The sequence below is a fragment of the Mustela nivalis genome (genome assembly GCF_964662115.1).
Source record: "Mustela nivalis genome assembly, chromosome: 20".
In the NCBI taxonomy this organism is placed as follows: Eukaryota; Metazoa; Chordata; class Mammalia; order Carnivora; family Mustelidae; genus Mustela; species Mustela nivalis.
The window spans coordinates 23,012,642-23,033,011 of NC_139039.1; the positions used below are offsets into that span (position 1 = coordinate 23,012,642).

General features: G+C 39.6%; 1 protein-coding gene across 3 annotated transcripts in view; it reads left to right on the top strand.

Annotated features, from left to right (window-relative positions):
* The window catches only part of DLC1 (DLC1 Rho GTPase activating protein), a 412,629-nt gene that overhangs the window by 234,035 nt on the left and 158,224 nt on the right, over positions 1–20,370 (top strand). The window contains exon 1 of one of the 3 annotated variants that reach the window (XM_082715491.1): positions 3,055–3,396. The exons of the other annotated variants lie outside the window; for them this stretch is intronic. Coding sequence (XP_082571617.1) covers positions 3,258–3,396 — 139 coding nt within the window. The 5' untranslated portion in view covers positions 3,055–3,257. Of the gene's footprint in view, positions 1–3,054; positions 3,397–20,370 lie in introns of those variants that run through there. 3 annotated transcript variants of the gene reach the window in all.

Here is a 20,370-nt window from a genome sequence, read left to right on the forward strand (position 1 = left end):
CGAGGAATTATTCTATAAATGGTGAATTTTGAAAAACACTTTTTCTGCATGGAACATTTCTTTTAATGGCCAATAAATACAGCCAGAAAGCAAAAAATAAAAACAATTTAAAATTGAGAGTGTATTGGTTTTTACATCATACCTTTGATATGTGGGTGAGACTCATTTACAAGGAGTTGAAATATCTTCACAATGAAATTTGAATTTAATGAGTTTTTAGAAATGAGGGGTAAAATTGCCAGCTCTACTTTGGAATATGGTAAAATCAAAAATTAAAGTCCACCTTGCTTGAAAACATAGCTGTGCTCCCCTGCTCCAATAGTCTGTCAGTAAGAGTTATATTTTGATGGTAAGTTTCGATATACCTCTAAGGTTAGGTCTATGGACTGGTCTACCAAATGGAACCTGTGCTTAGGATAAGTAGGCTTTTGTAATACCTGCTGAGACAAGCTACAGTGAAGTACTAGGAGTATTGTCTTTGAAAGAACATGTCATGGAGGAGAAGGAGGATGTTTTAGAACACTTTGGAGATCAGACCAGAGTGTCCTATCATTAAGCAATATGTGTTGACTAGGCCTTTGTTCTCTTGGCTCACTGCACTTCAATTTTCATAGCTGGGGTCATCTAAAACCCCTCTGAGACTCAGGCTTCTTTCATACCATGAGCCCATCACCATCAGTGGTGATTTTATTTGACTACGATTAAAGAGTTTTGGCCTATAGCTTAGTATCAGTTGAGCCTAGATAAACCCTAATGGGTCATTATCACTGTCATTAATTTATGAGCAGTCAAGTTGATCGGAAGGCTAATGAGCTTTGAATGCAGATAGTTCTGGGTATGAATCCTAGGTCTGGCATTTATTATCTCCTTTCTCAAATCTCTTCTCTCTGCACTCCAGCTTCCTCATTTCTAAAGAGGAGATAATAATACCTATTAGGGGTGTACATATGTGGGTCTATCTACAGTGCTAGAAGAGTTTTGGTATGTCATAGGTACTCCATAAATGCTGTTTCCCATTCTGTGTATAGGTACAGGAAAGCTTCATGCTGTTACAGTCAGTGACTTTGCATGAATCATACAATCAGCTGTTGATATTTGTGCTGGGAATGGTTGTAGGTCATAAATCTTGAATGGAAATTTAGGTGAGGTCAGTGCTTAAGAGGAGTTCGGAATCCAGGCTTCCTTTTCCTTCTTTGTGCTACCATAGTGCTTGGTACATGCTTCTGTCATAGAATTTATGACACTATTTTGAAATGATTTGTGGTCAGTGGGATTTCTGCTCAAAGACTGAGTCGATGTCTTATTCATCTTCAACTTCCCTGTGCCTAGCACAGAGTGTGGTTCACTGCTTACGCTATGATTACTTCATACTGTTCCTCTACAAACAGACCTGTCCTGTTCAACCTGACCAGAAATGAGTCAACCTGTTTCAAGGTGCGCAGACCTCTTTGAAGGAGAAACACATCCATGCGTGCACGCACACACACACATGCACATACACATATCCACGCACACACACACACAGACTTCTAGTACTTTGTTTTAAAATGGTGCCGTGTATTACGCAATCAAATTTTTTGAGACTTTTTTTTTAATATTTTATTTATTTATTTGTCAGAGAGAGAGACAGCAAGCACAGGCAGACAGAGTGGCAGACAGAGTCAGAGGGAGAAGCAGGCTCCCTGCGGAGCAAGGAGCCCGATGTGGGATTCGATCCCAGGACGCTGGGACCATGACCTGAGCCGAAGACAGCCGCTTAACCAACTGAGCCACCCAGGCGTCCCAAGAGACTTTTTTTAATGAAGAAGTTTCCCTCGGAATTGGCTCCCACGGGGCACAAAGGTCCACATGCCTCGGCAGTTAGTACTTGTCTCCAGACCTATGCCCAGTCCAGTGATAAGGCAAGGAAGACAATATGATATGCACATTCTCAGCTGGAGAGACTCATGGGCTTTAACAACTTGGGAACAGTATGATTGAAGACATGCGGGTTACTAATAAGTAGAGTGCTACAAGTGTTAGTTATAACTTGTAAGCACGGTCTCGCTACCCCTTGTATAACCAAGTTGTCAAAGTGCTTTTACAGCATTTTCTAATTTCACAAAGGTTATGAACTGGCCTTTAGATACTATTGTGATGCCAATAGTAAGCCTCCATGCCAAACCTTGAAAGTTAGAAGATGGCATTTAAGGGAGAGTGAGACAGGAGAGGATTAATACTGCATTAAAAAGCAGAAAATCAGCCAAATTCATTGGCAAAGAAATAGAGTTATTTGGCAGTTTAGAAACTCAAAAACAGATCTTGTTGAAGAAGCAGTTGGCCCGTATTTTGATTTCATGGTGCTTGGCAGTTCTTTTACTCTTCAGGAGAGAGGTTTTGATGTACAATTATAATGATGAAATTTGCTTACTTGGAATTAAAAGATTCTCAAAACCAGGGAACATTTGAACCTTATTTAGAGGCAAAACCTAGAATTATTTGATTAAACCACTGAAAAATAAGTAGGAGCATAGTTAGAAGGGAAATATGAAGAGGTGATTAGTGTTTCCTTTAAAACTCAGGTATCCACTTCCTAGAGAGAATCCTAGGTTCTCCTGTAGGTTTCTCCTCCAGCCGTATCTTCCTTCCCTCACCCACAACTAAAGTTTGAACTTTCTGTGTCATAAACAGCCTAATCCCAAACCATGGCTTAATAAAACACAAGTGAGTTAATCAAATGCAACTATGAATGAGAATTTACCTTGAAAGTTGGAGAGAACCCCACCTGCCATGCCTCCTTGTCTCCCTCCCTCACTTTTTGCCCCCTGCTCTGCCTTTCCTTCAAAAGCACAAGGTTAGCCTGGATTGCCAGGGAAGGAGACAAGTTATTAACTAGACGGACGGCCGAGCTTGTACCAAGTCAAGTTACTGGATTACACAGGGAGCCAGAATCCTCTCCATAGCCACGAAGGCAGCCCGAGCCCTGCGCGAGTGTGTCGCGGGCTCATTTGTAAGCCTTTCCAGATGTGGCAGCCGCGCGCGCTTGGCGGCCATCCAGGAGGCCGCCTGCAGTCGGCGCTTCCCGGGCCGCAGTGCGAGCCGCAATGCCGGGATCCTGAGGGCGCAGGGCTCGCTCGCGGCTCGCCCCCGGGCCCGGTGCTCACGCAGCCCCGCCGCCCCGCGGAGCCGCAGCCCGCAGCCGGCCAAGGACAATCTGCAGTGGGAGGAGGCCAGCATGGTCGCGGCGCCGGGGCTGCGCTGAAGTCCACTGCGCCTGGATGGGGGACCCCGAGGCCCACGTGATGGCTCGGTCCCTGAGAGCCCCTCTCCGGAGGTCCTTTAGCGATCACATCCGAGACTCCACCGCCAGAGCCCTGGATGTTATTTGGAAAAACACCCGAGACAGAAGGCTGGCAGGTGAGGGGCGCGAAGGGGAGGGAGGAACGAGAGGTATTAAAAGGAAAACAATTCAGCGCACAGACGCAGATATTAACTCGGATAATTAATGATCTCATCGGCTGGATAAAGTTCATCGCCGTCATGGCAATGCTTTCCATCTCCCTTCCTCTGGTATTTAACGTTTCTGGAATTTTTTTTTTTTTTTTCCCCAATGCCTCTCAGGTTTCTGGTCTGATTATTTCTAGATAAGGTTTATGAGAGGTGTGGGGTTTTTTTTTTTTTTTTTTTTTTTAACCTTGAGAAGAAAAGCAAGGTCCTTTTGAGTGTCAGGGAATCAGTGGTGATGAGCAGCTGCAGGCAGAAGCTGCAAGGTCTGTTGTGCGGCAGGGGACCGAGGTGGGGCTGCTCTGGCCCCAGGTGGCCTGGTCTGTGCTGGAGAGGGGCCTGGAAAGGCTGTGTGTCAGTGGAGTAATCTGCGCTACCCAGTGAAAGCCTGCTGGTATTTCCTCTGGCAGCCTGGAGCTGCTCTGAGTTCCAAGAGGGTGTCAGGTATGCTAGAGGCAGGCGTTTGAAATATAATAAAACATAAATACAGTGGTGCAATTCAGATTTAGTAGGGCTCATGTGACAGCAACCAAATGGCCAACAGTGTTTTAAGGGGTACAGTAAAAGAAACAACTTATGCCTGATCCTGGTATCAAGAATATAAATTGATATTTGTGATAAAATAATCTCTGAATTCAGGAAAGGCATCCTAGTCCTGTTTCATGGCTCCCCCTTGGGTGCTCTGTAAGTCTCTGTATTTGTGTCTTCTACGTGAATGGGCCAGAGATGGTATTTTTTTAACCTTTTTGGTTAACCTGGTTGCTTTTCATATTCTGTGTGGAGTTCCGAATTCTTACAAATATTAAAAGTGGCCTCTAAGTGTCAACAGATTTCTGTGCTGTGTGTTCTCAATAAAAAGGTCCTTTGACTTTCATGTGATAGTCTTGACATGACTTGAACGGGGGGAAATGTAAGAGTCGTGATTGTGATAACAGATTATGAAGATAACATGCTAGTTATATCCCTTCGTAGGCTCTAAGGTTGTCCTAAATGTTCATGGAGCTCTTTCTCTTTGTTAAGCAAAACAATATTGCCCAGTACAGGTCAGGGTAAACAATGTCAAGTTGAATCATAAAGCAGAGGAGGGAGAGCAAAATATTTTAAATTTAGCCATTTTATTATGGCTTTCAAATAAATATGATACCTTAAAGAAATACTATATTCCAGTAAGTTTTTTTAAGCTGTATTATCTAGTGTTAACAGTTTGCAATTAGCCAGAGAAAATTTAAGAAACAAGATAGTAGAATATAAAATCTACTATAATTAACTATAACTGGTTGGCCTTTAAAAAAAAAAAGTAGATCCTTCATTGTTGTCTTATTTGACAAATCCATTGTCACAAGTGGAAAGGTTCCACAAATAATGTCTTATTAAAGACACACAAAAATATTTTGTGGTTTAGTGTTTAAACTCGAGAGTAAGACTAAATCAAACATTCCTGCTTCCCAGGATTCCCCTTATATTTTCATAAATGATGAGATTTTGACAGCTGTTGGCCTCCTAGAATGAGGATATTATCCCTAGAAAGTTGCTGCTTGTCTTTCATTTGTATGTTTGTGTGTATGTACACACACACACACACAATGTATATGGGGTAAAAAATGTAGCATCAAATGAAAAACACTTAAAGAAAAATAGTTACTTTTTGTATGTGATAGAAGTTAAACATTTCCACAGCTCTAACAGCAAAGAGGATTTTACTTGTTCCCTGCCCACCGAAGAAAGAAATTCTTTATATTGCCCAGTTTTTCTAAGGTGAGTATGACCTATTAGGTAATTCACACAGTAGAGAATCCAGGTACTAAACTTGAAAAGAAAGAATTTTGGCTACCGCAACTGACTGGTGATTGGAGACTTGGACCTTTTTCATGCCTCCCCTGTGCTTGGCACATGGCTCAGAGCTCAATCAGTGTTTGTCAGGTGGAGAGCAATTTGGTGCACATCCAGATCTCAAGAGCACTTACTGTCCTCCTTCTCCTCAGACTTCTCTGCGCCCCACCTTCCTACCAACCCCAGGCTGAATAAAAGCTGTGAGTTATCCACAAAAAGTCACTTCTCTAAACACCAGACACAGTCTTTATTATCTATCATAACACCCCACCCTCGGCTGCAAAATGGAGGGAGGTACCAAGTCCAAATCTCTGGCTTCACCTCACGTTGTGAAATTAACACTGGGATGGGTAAACCAGTGTTTTGAAGCCTTTGAGGAAAATACTTATTTTAATACTAGCTGAAGTGTTATTTTCATGATGCTCATTACTTTGATGACTTTCATCAAGTCTCTCAAACACTAACCTGAGATTTCCGTTTCTTCCAGAGGTTTAACTTCTTTGGCCATGGGACAAAGTTTTAAGTTTCCTTGTTTGGTAGTTTCTCTCTCCATGTGCATGTGCATGTATGTGTGTGTGTGTGTATATCCCTCTCTCTCACCCCCGCAAATACACACACCCTACATAACTTAACAGTTCCCAGTTCTTCTACCCCAAATGATGTTATGTATGAAAACCATTATTTACATTTCTTTACCTTAAAATCCCTTATAAGTAAAACAGGGATTCTGCCTATTATTTTTAAGGATCCCTTTCCTTGTGTAAACAAAATGCAGAATTGCTGCTAGGAGAAGACCTTCAACTTGTAAGGATTGCTGCTAGGAGAAGACCTTCAACTTGTAAGGAGTGATGGAACAGACTGTCTTAATTGTATCCTCCTTGACATGCAATTGCCTTTTTCTGCCCAATCACAACCCACAGGGTTTCTTGTACTCCTGTTCTCTGTCTGACTGTTATTCCCAAACCCAAAGGTACACAATCTCTTTACTAAACTTAGAAGCCCCTGTGGGCTCCTGGGTGGTTCAGTTGGTTAAGCGTCTGACTCTTGGTTTTGGCTCAGGTCATGGTCTCAGGGTCCTGGGATCAAGCCCTCTGTTGGGACTCTGTGCTCAGCAGGAAGCCGACTTGAGATTCTCTCTCTTTCCTTCTCCCTCTCCCTCTGCTCCTCCTCCCACCAAAATAAAAACGAAATATATCTTTATAAAAATAAAAATAAATAAAAGCAGAGGATGACATCTAGTTTCCAGGGAATTACAACGTTGAGGTTAACAGTGGGTGATGGATAAGGTAGACAGCCCTTCTCTGGACAAACTGTGCATCTGTCATCAATCTCTTCCATGCCTCTCGTGGTTCCTCTACTGCCTCCTCCCTCTCTTTGTACACAGACTTCTTGGCTTCAGGGTACATTTCATTCCCTAAAACCTGTTACCCCTTAATCCTTTCAAATAGGGCTTCTTAGCCTTTTTTGTGCTAATAGATGTTTTTGGCATTCTGGTGAAGCCTGGGTTCACTTCCCAGAAAGAAAAAAATTTTTTTAAGATTTTTATTTTTTTATTTGACAGCGAGATCACAAGCAGGTAGAGAGGCAGGCAGAGGGAGGGGGGGAAGCAGGCTCCCTGCTGAGCAGAGAGCCCGATGCAGGGCTCGATCCCAGAACCCTGAGATCATGACCTGAGCCGAAAGCAGAGGCTTAACCCGTTGAGCCACCCAGGTGCCCCCGAAAAATATTTTTTGATGTGTAAATAAGATACATTGAATTAGAAAGGAAATCAGTTATAGTACAATTTAGTTATCAGGGTATTCCAAACACAAAATTATGGTATAGTAATAGAAAATGAGTGAATTGTATAATAGACTATAATGTTTTCAATATGGGGAAGTAAATATAAATTAAATATTTTGTAAGGATACCAGTGTGCAGATTGTTATCACTAGCTAGAATAAAAACATTAAACTGTACAGGGGCTCCTGGGTGGCACAGTGGGTTAAGCCACTGCCTTCGGCTCAGGTCATGATCTCAGGGTCCTGGGATCGAGTCTCGCATCGGGCTCTTTGCTCAGCAGGGAGCCTGCTTCCTCTCTCTCTCTCTGCCTGCCTCTCTGCCTACTTGTGATCTCTCTCTGTCAAATAAATAAATAAAATCTTTAAAAAAAAAAAAACATCAAACTGTACAGTAATCTTTGATTCATCTCCTTGTCACCAACTATTATAGATAGAATATGGGGGAGCAGTATCCACATCTAGGCCAGCAATGTACAAACTTTCAACTTTACTGTTTGGTGGCTGAATGGGGCCAGCAACGATGTCCCATGAGTATCTGTGGATGTTGATAGCACAAAAACCACAATCGTGTGTGATCTGGAGTAGGTTTATTAACTCCTCCAGTAAACAAAGACTTCCCTGGATGTATGCAATACTATGTATAATATTTTAAAGGGTCTGAGAGACAACAACTAATGGTGCTTCATGAGTCCCTATTACATTTTGGGAGGGTAGAAGTAGCATGTCCCTATTAAATTAGATAATAATACTCTTTCAGTGAAAAAGGAACACATTGATGTCGAGGTCAGCTTTGGTGAGTGAGAACATAATATATTGGCTAAGAGAGCTGGCTATGATATCAAACTTCTGGGTTCGAATCCTGCTCTTGCACTAGAGAGGAATAATTATAAATGATATTTTGTGATATCTACATCAATTCTAATATGCTGTGGAAAAGTCTGGTTTCTGTTGGTGACAAAGTCACAGGAACAACTAATCCCATTGCGTGTGAGGCAGGGGGAGGTGGCAGTTTTTCAGTCTTCCAGTTCATAATTGGAAGAAAAGCTAAATTCCAGTTTGGGTTTTGTGAAAATAAAAGAAAGAAATTTGTCCTCATCCAAGTTTATAGACACTCCAAATTCTCTCAGCAGACCCTAGGTTAAGAATTCCTGCTTTATCCATACTTTGCATTCTGAGTACTTCCAGACAACCATTCTCATAGACTGAGATGCTGAGATCTCATAGATGAGAGGACTGGATTTTGTTGATATATTTTCAACAAAGCTCTGCAAACGAGTGTGGACTGATGTACCAATTAGACTGCCTCGAAGGAAAAACAAGAGACACTACTATTCAGACTAGAAAGAGACAGAGAGGCTAAAAGAAAGACAAAACCCTGACTACACACATGTACAGTAGCTTTCATCAGTTTGCAAAGTGGAATGGATAAATATACTGAAAAGAAATTAAATATTAGCCTTTATTTAATGGCATCTCATAAAGTAAGCACAGCTTATATAGTGTAAAACCCCTTATTGTTTAAAAAGTATTCAACCTACTCTGTTAGAGAAACATGACATATAAGGGGGGGGGGATGTAAAAGCCTCAGCCTGTTTGGGGACATGTGTCCCTACTTCCATAGCTAAACATTTTCAAGAAGGAAGAAAACTAAATTGTCTAGGAGGAAGGCAGGAAAATTGAGACGAATCTCAATCCAAGTGAGATTCAATGGACGTAGAATAAATTTAAATATTTACATTAGTTTGGATACCCTGGGGGTATTCTGTTGAGTGGTGGGTATCTTCTGTCTTTTGTGAAATTGAGTTTTACATTTCTGCTGACTAGGTCTCCAATTCACTAGCAAGACGAATGTTTGACGTGCTCTGTCGTACTTTGGCCCTCAATTCAGTGGGACATCAGGAATTCTGGCCCACTTCCCATGACGAGAAACCACAAACATTGACTCCTGTGAACTGTCTTCTGCTCATTGGTTCACAGTGAAAAGCAGCAAGTAAGGGCATATATAATGCCTTTTAACCAAGAATGATGTATGCCTCAAAATATGCAGGCTCCTCCAATAAACAAAGACTTCCCTGGATGTATGCAATACTATGTATAATATTTTAAAGGGTGTGAGAGACAACAACTAATGGTGCTTCATGAGTCCCTATTACATTTTGGGAGGGTAGAAGTAGCATGTCCCTATTAAATTAGATAATAATACTCTTTCAGTGAAAAAGGAACACATTGATGTCGAGGTCAGCTTTGGTGAGTGAGAACATAATATATTGGCTAAGAGAGCTGGCTATGATATCAAACTTCTGGGTTCGAATCCTGCTCTTGCACTAGAGAGCTTTGGGCAAGTCAGTCTGTTTCTTACCAATATAAAGAGGATGATCATAGTATTTAGGTCATAAAGTTGTTTCAAAGATTAAATGAGCTACTGTGTAGAGTATTTAGAAGAGTCACTGACATAGAGTAAAGTACATCAGTTTCATTGTTATAACTCCTCTTCTCTTTCCCCATGCGCTAGGTCCACAGACGTTTCACCCTGCTAGCACACCACTATAATTTATCTAAGCCTTTTGGGCAAAAATAGTTCAACCTGTCCAAAAGCAGAAAATAAAAGGTAAACTATCAATGCCAAATGAAATTTATTTCCGTACTCTGGAAGAAAAAAAAACAAAGAATCAGGTGACTTCTGTGCAGACCTTGTTGAATTCCAAAATGAAATGACTCACGAGAAAGCTGTTTTTGCACATTGGTAAAGAAATTAGTCCTTGCATATGACTTTGTCAAGCTACATATACAATATCTGAAAGTCTCCCCAAGCGAGTTGGAACCTGCTTTGAAAATTGCTCTCTAGATGGAGCCAAACATGGAAAAGAGCACCAGCACCAGCAGCCTGGGGTTTCAAGCATGTGGTGCAGCTCTGGTATGGGAAAAAGTATGCTAAATGTCAAGGCTGCCACTTGAAAGGGATGTTTGGCCACCTCCCTTTCTGGAGCAAAACTTGTGCAGCTTTCCTCATTTAAAAACTAGTATGTATAAGCTGTCTGCATATTTTGCCAAAGGTCCTTATAATTACAATAACAAAATGTGTCCAAAGTCAAGGGTGTGGTAGAAGGGATAGATTAATTAGTCACAGGTATGCTGAAGGATCTGAAGCTATATCTTGAAGCCAAAACTTGATTTAAAGGAACATTCTACTGCAAGTTCTCTATTTCAGAGGAATTAATTAAGGTATAGATTGAAGTTAAACTTGTTATTGTATATGCTTTCCAATTTCTGATTCTAGTCTCTTCTTTTTATAATAATCTATCATTTTGGGGGCACCTGGATGTCCCAGTTGTTAAGCATCTGTCTTTGGCTCAAGTCATGATCCGAGGGTTCTGGGATCGAGTCCCACATCGGGCTTCTTGCTCAACCGGGAGCCTATTTCTCCCTCTCCCTCTGCCTGCCTCTCTGTCTACCTGTGCTCTCTCTCTTGGTCAAATAAATAGATAAAATCTTTTTTAAAAAATCCATCTTTTGGGGGCACCTGGGTGGCTCAGTGGGTTAAAGCCTCTGCCTTCGGCTCAGGTCATGATCCCGGGGTCCTGGGATCAAGCCCCACATTGGTCTCTCTTCTCAGCGGGGAGCCTGCTTCCTCGTCTCTCTCTGCTTACGTGTGATCTCTGTCTGTCAAATACATAAATAAAATCTTTAAAAAAAAATCCGTCATTTTTATGGAAGTGTAGCTGACACACATTGTTGCATTAGTTTCAGGTGTACAACATAGTGATTCAGCAACTATGTGTGCTGCTTTGCTCAGCACAAATGCAGCTCCCATCTGTCACCATACGGTGCTGTTACAGCACCACTGACTAGATTCCCTTTGCTGTACCCTTTCTAACTGCGACTATTCATTCCATAACTGGAAGCCTATATCTCCCACTCTCCTTCACCCATTTTGCCCATCACCCCACCCCCACCCCTCTGGCAGCCGCCAGATTGTTCTCGGTATTTATGAGTATGTTTCTATTATTTATTTTTTCATTTGTTTTGTTTTTTAGATTCCACATAAAAACACATATAAAATAAATCATATCGTATTTGTCTTTCTCTGACTTACTTCACTTAACATAATGCCATCTCGGTCCATCCATATTGTCTCAAATAGCAAGATCTTATCCTTTTTATGGCTAAATAATATTTCATTATATATATTCTTTATCCACATTTTCTTTATCCATTTATGTGTGTATGGATGGATACTTGGGTTGCTTCCATATCTTGGCTATTGTAAATAATGCTGCAGCAAACCTAGGGACTGCATATGTCTTTTCAAATTAGTGTTTTCATTTTCTTTGGATAAATACCCTGTTGTGAAATTACTGGATCATATGGTAGCTCTATTTGTAATTTTTTTGAGGAACCTCCATACTGTTTTCTATAGTGACTGTATCAGTTTACATTCCCACTGCCAATGCATGAAGTTTCCCTTTTCTCCACATTCTCACCATCACTTGTTAATTCTTATCTTTTTGATTCTAGCCATTCTGACAGGTGTGAGGTGGTATCTCCTTGTGGTTTTGATTTTCACTTCCCTGGTGATTAGTGATGTGGAACATCTTCTCATGCACCTGTTGGCCATCTGTGTGTCTTCTGTAATCTGTCATTTTTAAAGAAAGAGGATATACCATCCAGAAGTCTCAGGCTGGGATTGTATGTGTATGATAATGATGATGAGTTTGCATTTTCCCTTCTGTGCTCTTTCCTTATTGCTTGAGAACAACTTCTGATACTTTTGAAGCATGTGCTTGGAATTATTAATGAAGACTTTCCTAAAGTTAACCAAAGACTGAAGTTATCTATCCCCTTAATAATTAAATCCATGACTGTAGTGCTACTGTTAAACTTCTCAGCACAGCCAGAGATTGGGCATGGAATATGAACTAAATGTGACACTTGGCAGGAGGTGGTCATTATCATTTGGATGCAATCTTTATGGCAAATAATATAATGACAGTAATTAACTTGGCATTGGAGTGCTTACCAAGTGCCAAGACGTAGACTGAGAGCTCTAAAGACATTTTATCATTCAATCTTTAAAACAATCCCGAGAGTCATACACTACTGTTGTTATTCCCATTTACATATTTTTTGGTAATACCTTAAAAATCTATTACTGAGTATCCATGGACAAAACTCAGAAACATCATTATTAATCTCACAGGTATTTATTGAGAGTCTGTTGTATGCAAAACGCTGTGCTAGATAATGGTTGACAAACAAGGCAGAGACACTATCCTTGCCTACCAGCTGTGAATATAACACCTGAATTCTACGTTTGAATTCAAGAAAGGACCTACATGGTAAAGTGAACTCCGTCGTAGTAAGGAAGAAGTATGCAGTACTTGGACACTGAAGGATGTCTGAAACTCATCCATGATTTGTTCTTTAAACCCGTGGTTCTCAGGGAGATGGGAGAAGACACACTTGTTAGGGACGGTATCAGAAAGAGCATATATAACTTTTAAAAATATACTCAATTGATATGTTGTTTTCTAGCACAAAATTCTGAAAACAGACAAGGAAAGCATGGGCGAGAGGGATGGGACATATGTACAAAGGTTGAGAACTACATGTTTAAAACACTCTGCTGGTCCCTGTGGGTCCAGCTCCCTCATGAGGAGAATAAGCCGTACATATAAGGAATCAGACCATCAGCAGGGTGCCCATCAGAGGGAGAGCCTCTCTGCTAAGAAGGAACAGGCAAGTTAGTGGATTGTCCTTAGGGAACTGGCCGTTCTCCTCTCCAGAGGACAAAGACTCAAGACTTCCAAAATACCATGGAGCCATATCTTTAATCATTTTTTAAAAATGAGATGAACTTTTACCGAAGTTTAAGTACCCTAAAGTCTAAAATTTGTCACAGGCTAAAATAGGGTGCTCTTGACTGATTCAGAAATTAGAATGAGCTAAAATTGCAAGTTATACTTTAAATACCTCACTTTACGGAGATTACTCTTAGATTTCAAAATACATAGACTATAGAATTGAAATAGTTTGTCCCAAGTCTTTTGTGATTCCTCAGAATTTCTTGTGGGAACCAAACTGGAAGTTGGGACATCTTTTCCTTCCACCATAATTTTGAGAGAGAGAGTCCTATTGCATTTTTAAAGGAAAAGAAAAACAATGATTGGTGACTTATATTAAAAACATGACAGGGCACCTGGGTAGTTCAGTCATTTAAGCATCTGCCTTTGGCTCAGTTCATGATCTAGGGGTACTGGGATTGAGCCCTGCTCAGCGGGGAGCCTGCTTCTCCTCTGCCACTACTCCCCCTGCTTTTGTACTCTCTCTCTGTCAAATAAACAAAGTCTTTTTTTAAAAATGACAATTATTATATTATTAAATGTTTACCAGTAACCAAAATTATATCAAATAGTTGAGATGATAGAATTGAAGGATTAAATATGTAGTCACAGTGAAGCTCCCTCCATATACCAGATGATCTTTAAAAATTCTAGTCCATTTTGGATTGATGGCATCCTAGATTGCTTTCAGCTTTGAAAATTAATTATTTATTCAATGGAGATGTTAATGAAATCAATGAGAAAATTACCAAAGAAGGCATGAACTTGCATTAATACTGCTTTTATTAGCTTTTACATTTTTGGTTAAAGTATATTTTGAATACTGACAATATGTTCATGGATCATGGCCTTATTTTCTCTTAGGAGTGATTTCACTAGTAATTCCAAAGAATCTAGTTAATTTTGGCTTCTTAGCATGGCCAGGTAGAGAGGCTGAAGGATGAAAGAAAGCAGGAAAGTTTTTCAGAATGAATGTTTCCCCTTCAAATAAGGGGCTTAGAAACAGGGGGAAAGTATGGGACATGGTTCAAACACCGAGCAGTCAAGAGGGCAGACAAAACATCCATCCACTGATGCAGAAAGTAACAAAGAAGGGTTTTGTCCTGAATGGGTATAATCTTTTGTTAACTACAAATTAGCTAATATTGATTTTTGATTATGCCCTCTGTCTTGACTTTAGTACTCTAGAGTCTGTTTGGCAGGAAAAAGTGACCTACGGAGAGAACCAGACTCTAAGGGCTGATCTGATAGGTATCATCTGGTACTTGCTCAGCCCATCAGTACTGCCCTTGCCTCTCTCTCTCCCCCTCTCCTCTGCACCTATGAATTTAGCTCTGGTCCAAGTGCACTATAACAAAAGGATATCCACACTATATTATCAGCACTCCCTTTTCTGTACTTTGTCAGTCATGCTCATTTGTACTCCAGTGAACATTATTTTTAAGTGAAAATTTCCTTGACACAGCTAACTTTTAAAGTCATAATTACAGCTTTTTCATGATTGCTCATGGAAATGAAAGCCTTTGAATCATTGCAGAAAAGCCACTATGCCCCTGTGGGGATGTGACAGCAAGTGATATGTGTGTGCATACATGCGCCAGGAGAGGGGTGTGAAGGTATATAGATATTTCAGACTGAACTTGTTTTGCATGATAGCATTGGTACCTTCAGCCAGGTGAGTTATTTGGATGTTCCTCAATGTTTAAAAAATTCTTACACTAGTAACTGACTCACCTGGTGGCTCCCTCCACTGAATACAAATTTAAAGAAAATAAAACAAAAACAAAGAGTACTCCACTATGACTTTACACCAGTTTACCTTAGGAAGAAGTAAGGTTTGCCCTCTCTGAGATAGTCATTGACCTATATCTTGTATTCTGTGTAACTCAAATGTGTTCCAGACCATAAGTTCAATAAGGACTTGTGAGTGGCAGCCAGGAAGTGGAGAATGAGAAGAAGATATTTTTATGATTTGCTGGGACTCTGACCCCGACTCCTATAGTTGACAGTAAAAATATCTCCGTGTTGAATTTGGTGTCATGACAGAGACATGTCAGTGTTGATCCTCCATATCAGGAATTTCCAATCAGTCAGTTACTTCAGTCAAGAACTAAAACAGTCTCAATAAAAACAAATTAATGACTTCTAGAAAAAAAAAAAAAAAACGCCAAGACACAGTAAAAAACAAACAAACAAATAAAAACATGGCATATTATTGCTTGGTAAGATCTTGCTTGGTGATTTCTGAACATCCTGACACCATATATCACTTTTTTTCTTTCTTTTTTCTCTTTCTAGGGCATTTAGTTGCATTAGCACATCTAAGCAACTTCACACACACACACACACACACACACACACACACACACCCCAGGAAGCCATCACTTCAAGGAACTCCTCCATAAAAAATTGAGGATTCCTGATTTCCAGGATGCTGATGTAAAAGTCACAAGGTAGCATCTGGTTGTTGACAACTAGGGGTGGAGGTGGGAGTACAGCACATTTAATGATGTCTAGACTTTGTTTTATGTTGTAGATTTTTTGTGACAAAGTTAGCTTTTTGCAGACAACTCAAATCACTGACTCAGCATTCGGTGTGGTTCTGTTTATCATGATCCATCATCTCTAATCTGGTTTTGAATAGCAGGATGTTGTGGGTCCAGATTGAAGTGTGACCTCTGAATGTTTTCCAGTCATGCTTGATTACTATATCCTAGAGGTCTAGACAGTGTTATTGGTTTCTCACCAACATAAACATCTGGCAGAAAAAAAAAAGCCACTAAACTAGATGAGTAAGAACATTCCTAATGTACCTCATAATATACTGTATTTAAAATACAGCTTTTTAGAATGAAGCCTTTCTCAGGTTGAGAAGGATGTCATCAAACATATTGTTTTTCAACTCTAATAAGACAGTGTTTGGACTAATTTTTCACTCACAAAAACAAGTTTGAACATGTAATTTCAGACTGCAGTAGAAACATCTTTCCTTTGTGGTATTACAAGAAGCTAGAATTTCATTTAGTGAATTCCAGCCAAATGAAATTAACACATGCTTGTTGACTTATGTGTAGCTCATGGAAGGACAGATGAGATGACAAACCAGTGGGGACAGGGAAAAGAGATGATAGGACCAAACCCACAGTAATGTGGGGATGGGTAGAATATTAGGTCTTCTCAAGTTTTATTTTACCTCGGTTGATTATCATATTCTAAGAGTTATTAATTATGTTGAAACAATAATTTTTTTAAAAAAGCAGAGGGCTTTAAAAAAAAAAAAAGATTTATTTGAGAGAGAGAGCAGGGGGAGGGGCAGAAGGAGAGGGAGACTCTCAAGCTGACTCCCCACTGAGCACAGAGCCCCCATGGGAGTGGACCTCACCACCGGTGAGATCAGGACCTGAGTCTAAACCAAGAGTCAGATGCTCAGCTGACTGAGCCACCCAGGTGCCCCTCCAGAGTGCTTTATTAGGAACCAGACTCCATCAGAGTAAAGTACCTTGCCACTGAGTCATGGGGGAATCTGGGCCCTTCCTTTATGCTGGCCTCAGACTATATCCAGCCAAGCGTCAACAAAACAGGCGTGCAGCCAGGAGCACCAGCTTGGAGAATGTAGAAGAATGACAAGACAACCCAAAGTGTCTGCTTTACTCTTGTCTTTTATATGCAGGAAAGAGTAACGCTGGAAATTTTATACTGAAGATATTATAAATTTGTGAGATGTACATTCAGTAACCAATTCCAATCTATATGCAACAGTTTGTGCATAATTTTAAGCTTTTTTATTTCTGGTTTTTTTGTTTTGTTTTGTTTTTGTTTTTGTTTTTGTTTTTGTAGGGTACGAAGGGAAGATAGAGAAATGTTTTTCTCTAGTCCTTCAGTGATCACTTGTGTATATTGATGACTTAGAACACAAGACTGTGTTTCCAGCCAAAGCCCTTTGGCACAGCATAATCATTGCACAACTGAAGATAAACATAGAGGGTAAACTTCAGAAAAATTATTTCAAAATGGTGCCTGAAAATCTATTGTAAATGCCCTTTGCACCATTTAAGACAACAACAGCAGTCTGTTACCGGCCCATCTGCGCATACCCCAAGGATTAGCCAGCACATTAGAGCCAAGTTTTAGAGTCTGGGTAGGGAAATCAACATTTAATTAAAAAAAAAGAAAAAAGAAAAGAAAAAAAATGAAAGGAAAAAAAGAAAGCATAGTCTGGGAAGGGCATTACCAGGGAGGCGCCCTCTTGGAGCCGCGGACAGTTCAATCCAAGCCGCACACCCACTTTCTCAGCCACCACTGTGCACATTCCAAGCTCCCATTCTTGTGAGGCCAGTTCACAGAAAATGTTTTTATTTCTGTGACCCTGAGCATGACTCCCACTTTGCTGTGTAAAGTTTCCCCGAGTGAACCTCCATGGCCTTACGTGATTAATCCCTACCACAGACCCACACATACCCCTAACTCTCAAACTTCGTTGTGATTATCTGCTCTTTTTCTTTATTCATTTTGTAATTAAGTGAGATACCGAGTTTAATAAGCTCACAATGCATAATTTGTCCTTGTGTTTACCTGCTTTCTTTTCCTTGTTCCAGACTTTTCTCGCTATTGTGACTTTAAATATTTTAATTGAATAACAAAAGATCATTACTTGAGCTATCCACTCATCTCTACACAAAAGTGCATGTTTTCAAATCACAATAACTTATGTAATGTCTCTGTTTTTATACGGAGTCTAGGAAAATGATGTTTGACAACCTTTATTAGTATAGCAAGAAGCTGACCCCAATACTTTGTGCCAGTTGAGTTCTAAGGGTCAAAAGCCAAGTGCTTTTAATAACTTTTGAAGAGTAGGTAATCCTTGCTCACTTTGAAGACTGAAGCCTGTACTAATTGCTTTTGTAAAGTAAAGGTGATGTTGCGAGAGCTAATGGTCCATGTAGTCATACCCTGGGAAATTTGATCCCAGTATCTTGGGTGGCTTAAGTTGCTGTTTTCATAACATACTCATTGTTTTTTGATTCAATACAGTTTGGGTAACATCTGAAATTGCTATCTTTGCTTTCCAAAATCTTTTCTCTAAAGCTATCTTTAGATATCTTGTATCAATTAACTAATAGTAGTATTACCTTTATTAAATATTTTAGACATCTAAGAAACCCATGTATCAACCACTAATTTAAGTGAAAGAACATTAAAATCACTATTTAAGATTTAAAATCTAAAATTACTGCATGGGCCTCCTGGATCATATATTTTCCTCCTTTCTCCTCCCAACTCTCCCTGAAATTCTCCCTGAAATTCTCCAATCTTGAGCTTGGTGTTGAATCATTCTCATACTGGTTTTATACTTTTACTACATATTTAAGTGACTTAAGAGAGTAATAATTACTGTTTTGCACATTTCAGGTTTGAAGTGGTACCATACTGCCAGCACCCTTTGGCAACTCATTTTGCTCACAATTTTATTTTTGAGATTTGTTCATGTTAAAAGTAAGGACCATTTATTCTTACTGCAGTTATATAAATATACCATAATTTACTTAATCATTCTGCTGTTGAAAGGCATTTAGGTTGTTTCCAGTTATGTACTATTACAATTACCTGCTATTAGTAGTACTGTTGTTCATACCTCCATGTATTTATGTGTAGAAGTTTCTCTATGGAAGACTGTTTATCTAAGGAGGAAACTTCATAGTCTAAGATACGCACATCTTATGTGCGCCAAATTGTTCAACAGGTATTACACACCGCCAATGATATATAATACCCAATATAGCAGAGAAGTTTTCAAATGTTATAAAAATCACAGAATATTTACTTTGAAAAACATGAAAATATAAATGGTATATATAAGATAGTTTTATATATGTGTGTGTAGACAAATATATATTTGCATATGTAGTACGTATTTGCATATATATAAATTTTTGTGTGCATATCATATATATAAGTATCTTGGAAAGTTTTTAAATCTTAATAGAATTAAGTAAGTTTGGAATGAAATTGTAAATTAATGTTTCATTTAAGTGTGGTTTTTTAATATAGGTCAAGCTAAAATGTAATTAAGTATCTCTTTAGAAGTGATAATAAAGAAGATATGGGAGATGCCTGGGTGGCTTAGTTGGTTGGATGTCTTCCTTTGGCTTGGGCCATGGTCCCGGGATCCTGGAATCAAGTCCCATGTTGGGTTCCTTGCTCGGCAGGGAGACTTCTTCTCCCTTTGCCTGCTGCTCTCCCTTCTTGTGCTCTCTTTCTCTCTCTATCTGATAAATAAATAAATAAATAAATAAATAAAATCTTCGAATAAAAATAAAGAAGATATGGTATATATATATATATATATACAATGGATATTAATCAGTCATAAAAATGAATGAAATCTTGCCATTTACAACAATGTGGATAGAGCTAGTGAGTATTATGCTAAGTGAAATAAGTCAGTCAGAGAGAAAAAAAAAATACCGCATGATTTCACTCTTAAGTGGAATTTAAGAAACAAGCAAAGTGGGGAAAAAAAAGATAGACAAACACAAACCAAGAAGCACACTCCTAGCTATAGGGAAACTATAGAGAAACTGATGGTTATCACAGGGGAGGAGGGGTTGGAGGATGGGTAATATAGGTGATAGGGATTAAGGAGTGCACTGTCCTGATGAGCACTGGGTGTCCTGTGGAACTGTTGAAGCACTAAACTACACCTGAAACTAATATAACACTGTATGGTAACTACATAAGCTGGAATTAAAATTTTTATAAAAGGTGATAATAAATGTTAAGTTCATTTATGCCATTCTGAGCCTGAATTTGGGGACAAATACAGCTGAGGTAGGTGATAAGAATAGAGAATGTAAGGAAAGTCCAACAATGAGAAGTGAAAATAATGTGATTCACAGAGACCATCCTCCCAATAACCTATATTAAGAAATGCATGCAAAAATACCCAACAGAATACCTCCCTCCACCACCGCCCCCACCACCACACAACAATCTCTTGGAGGCTTCATGAAGATCAAAGATTCCCTAGAACCAAGGATGACAACCTGGCAGAGGTGGCCAACTACTTGAATGCCATCGAAAAGTAACCCTGGGGGGCGCCTGGGTGGCTCAGTGGGTTAAAGCCTCTGCCTTCGGCTCAGGTCATGATCCCAGGGTCCTGGGATCGAGCCTGCATTGGGCTCTCTGCTCAGCGGGGAACCTGCTTCCTCCTCTCTCTCTGCCTTCCTCTCTGTCTACTTATGATCTCTATCTGTCAAAAAATAAATAAAATCTTTAAAAAAAAAAAAAAAAGAAAGAAAGAAAAGAAAAGCAACCCTGTCCTCAAACAGGAGATAATTATCCTTAAGTGGAGGAAGCACTAATTTGCAAAAATAAGCATAGAATTTTTAAAATTCTACCCTATCAGAGGAGGAAATAGTAATACTTTATTTTTAAAA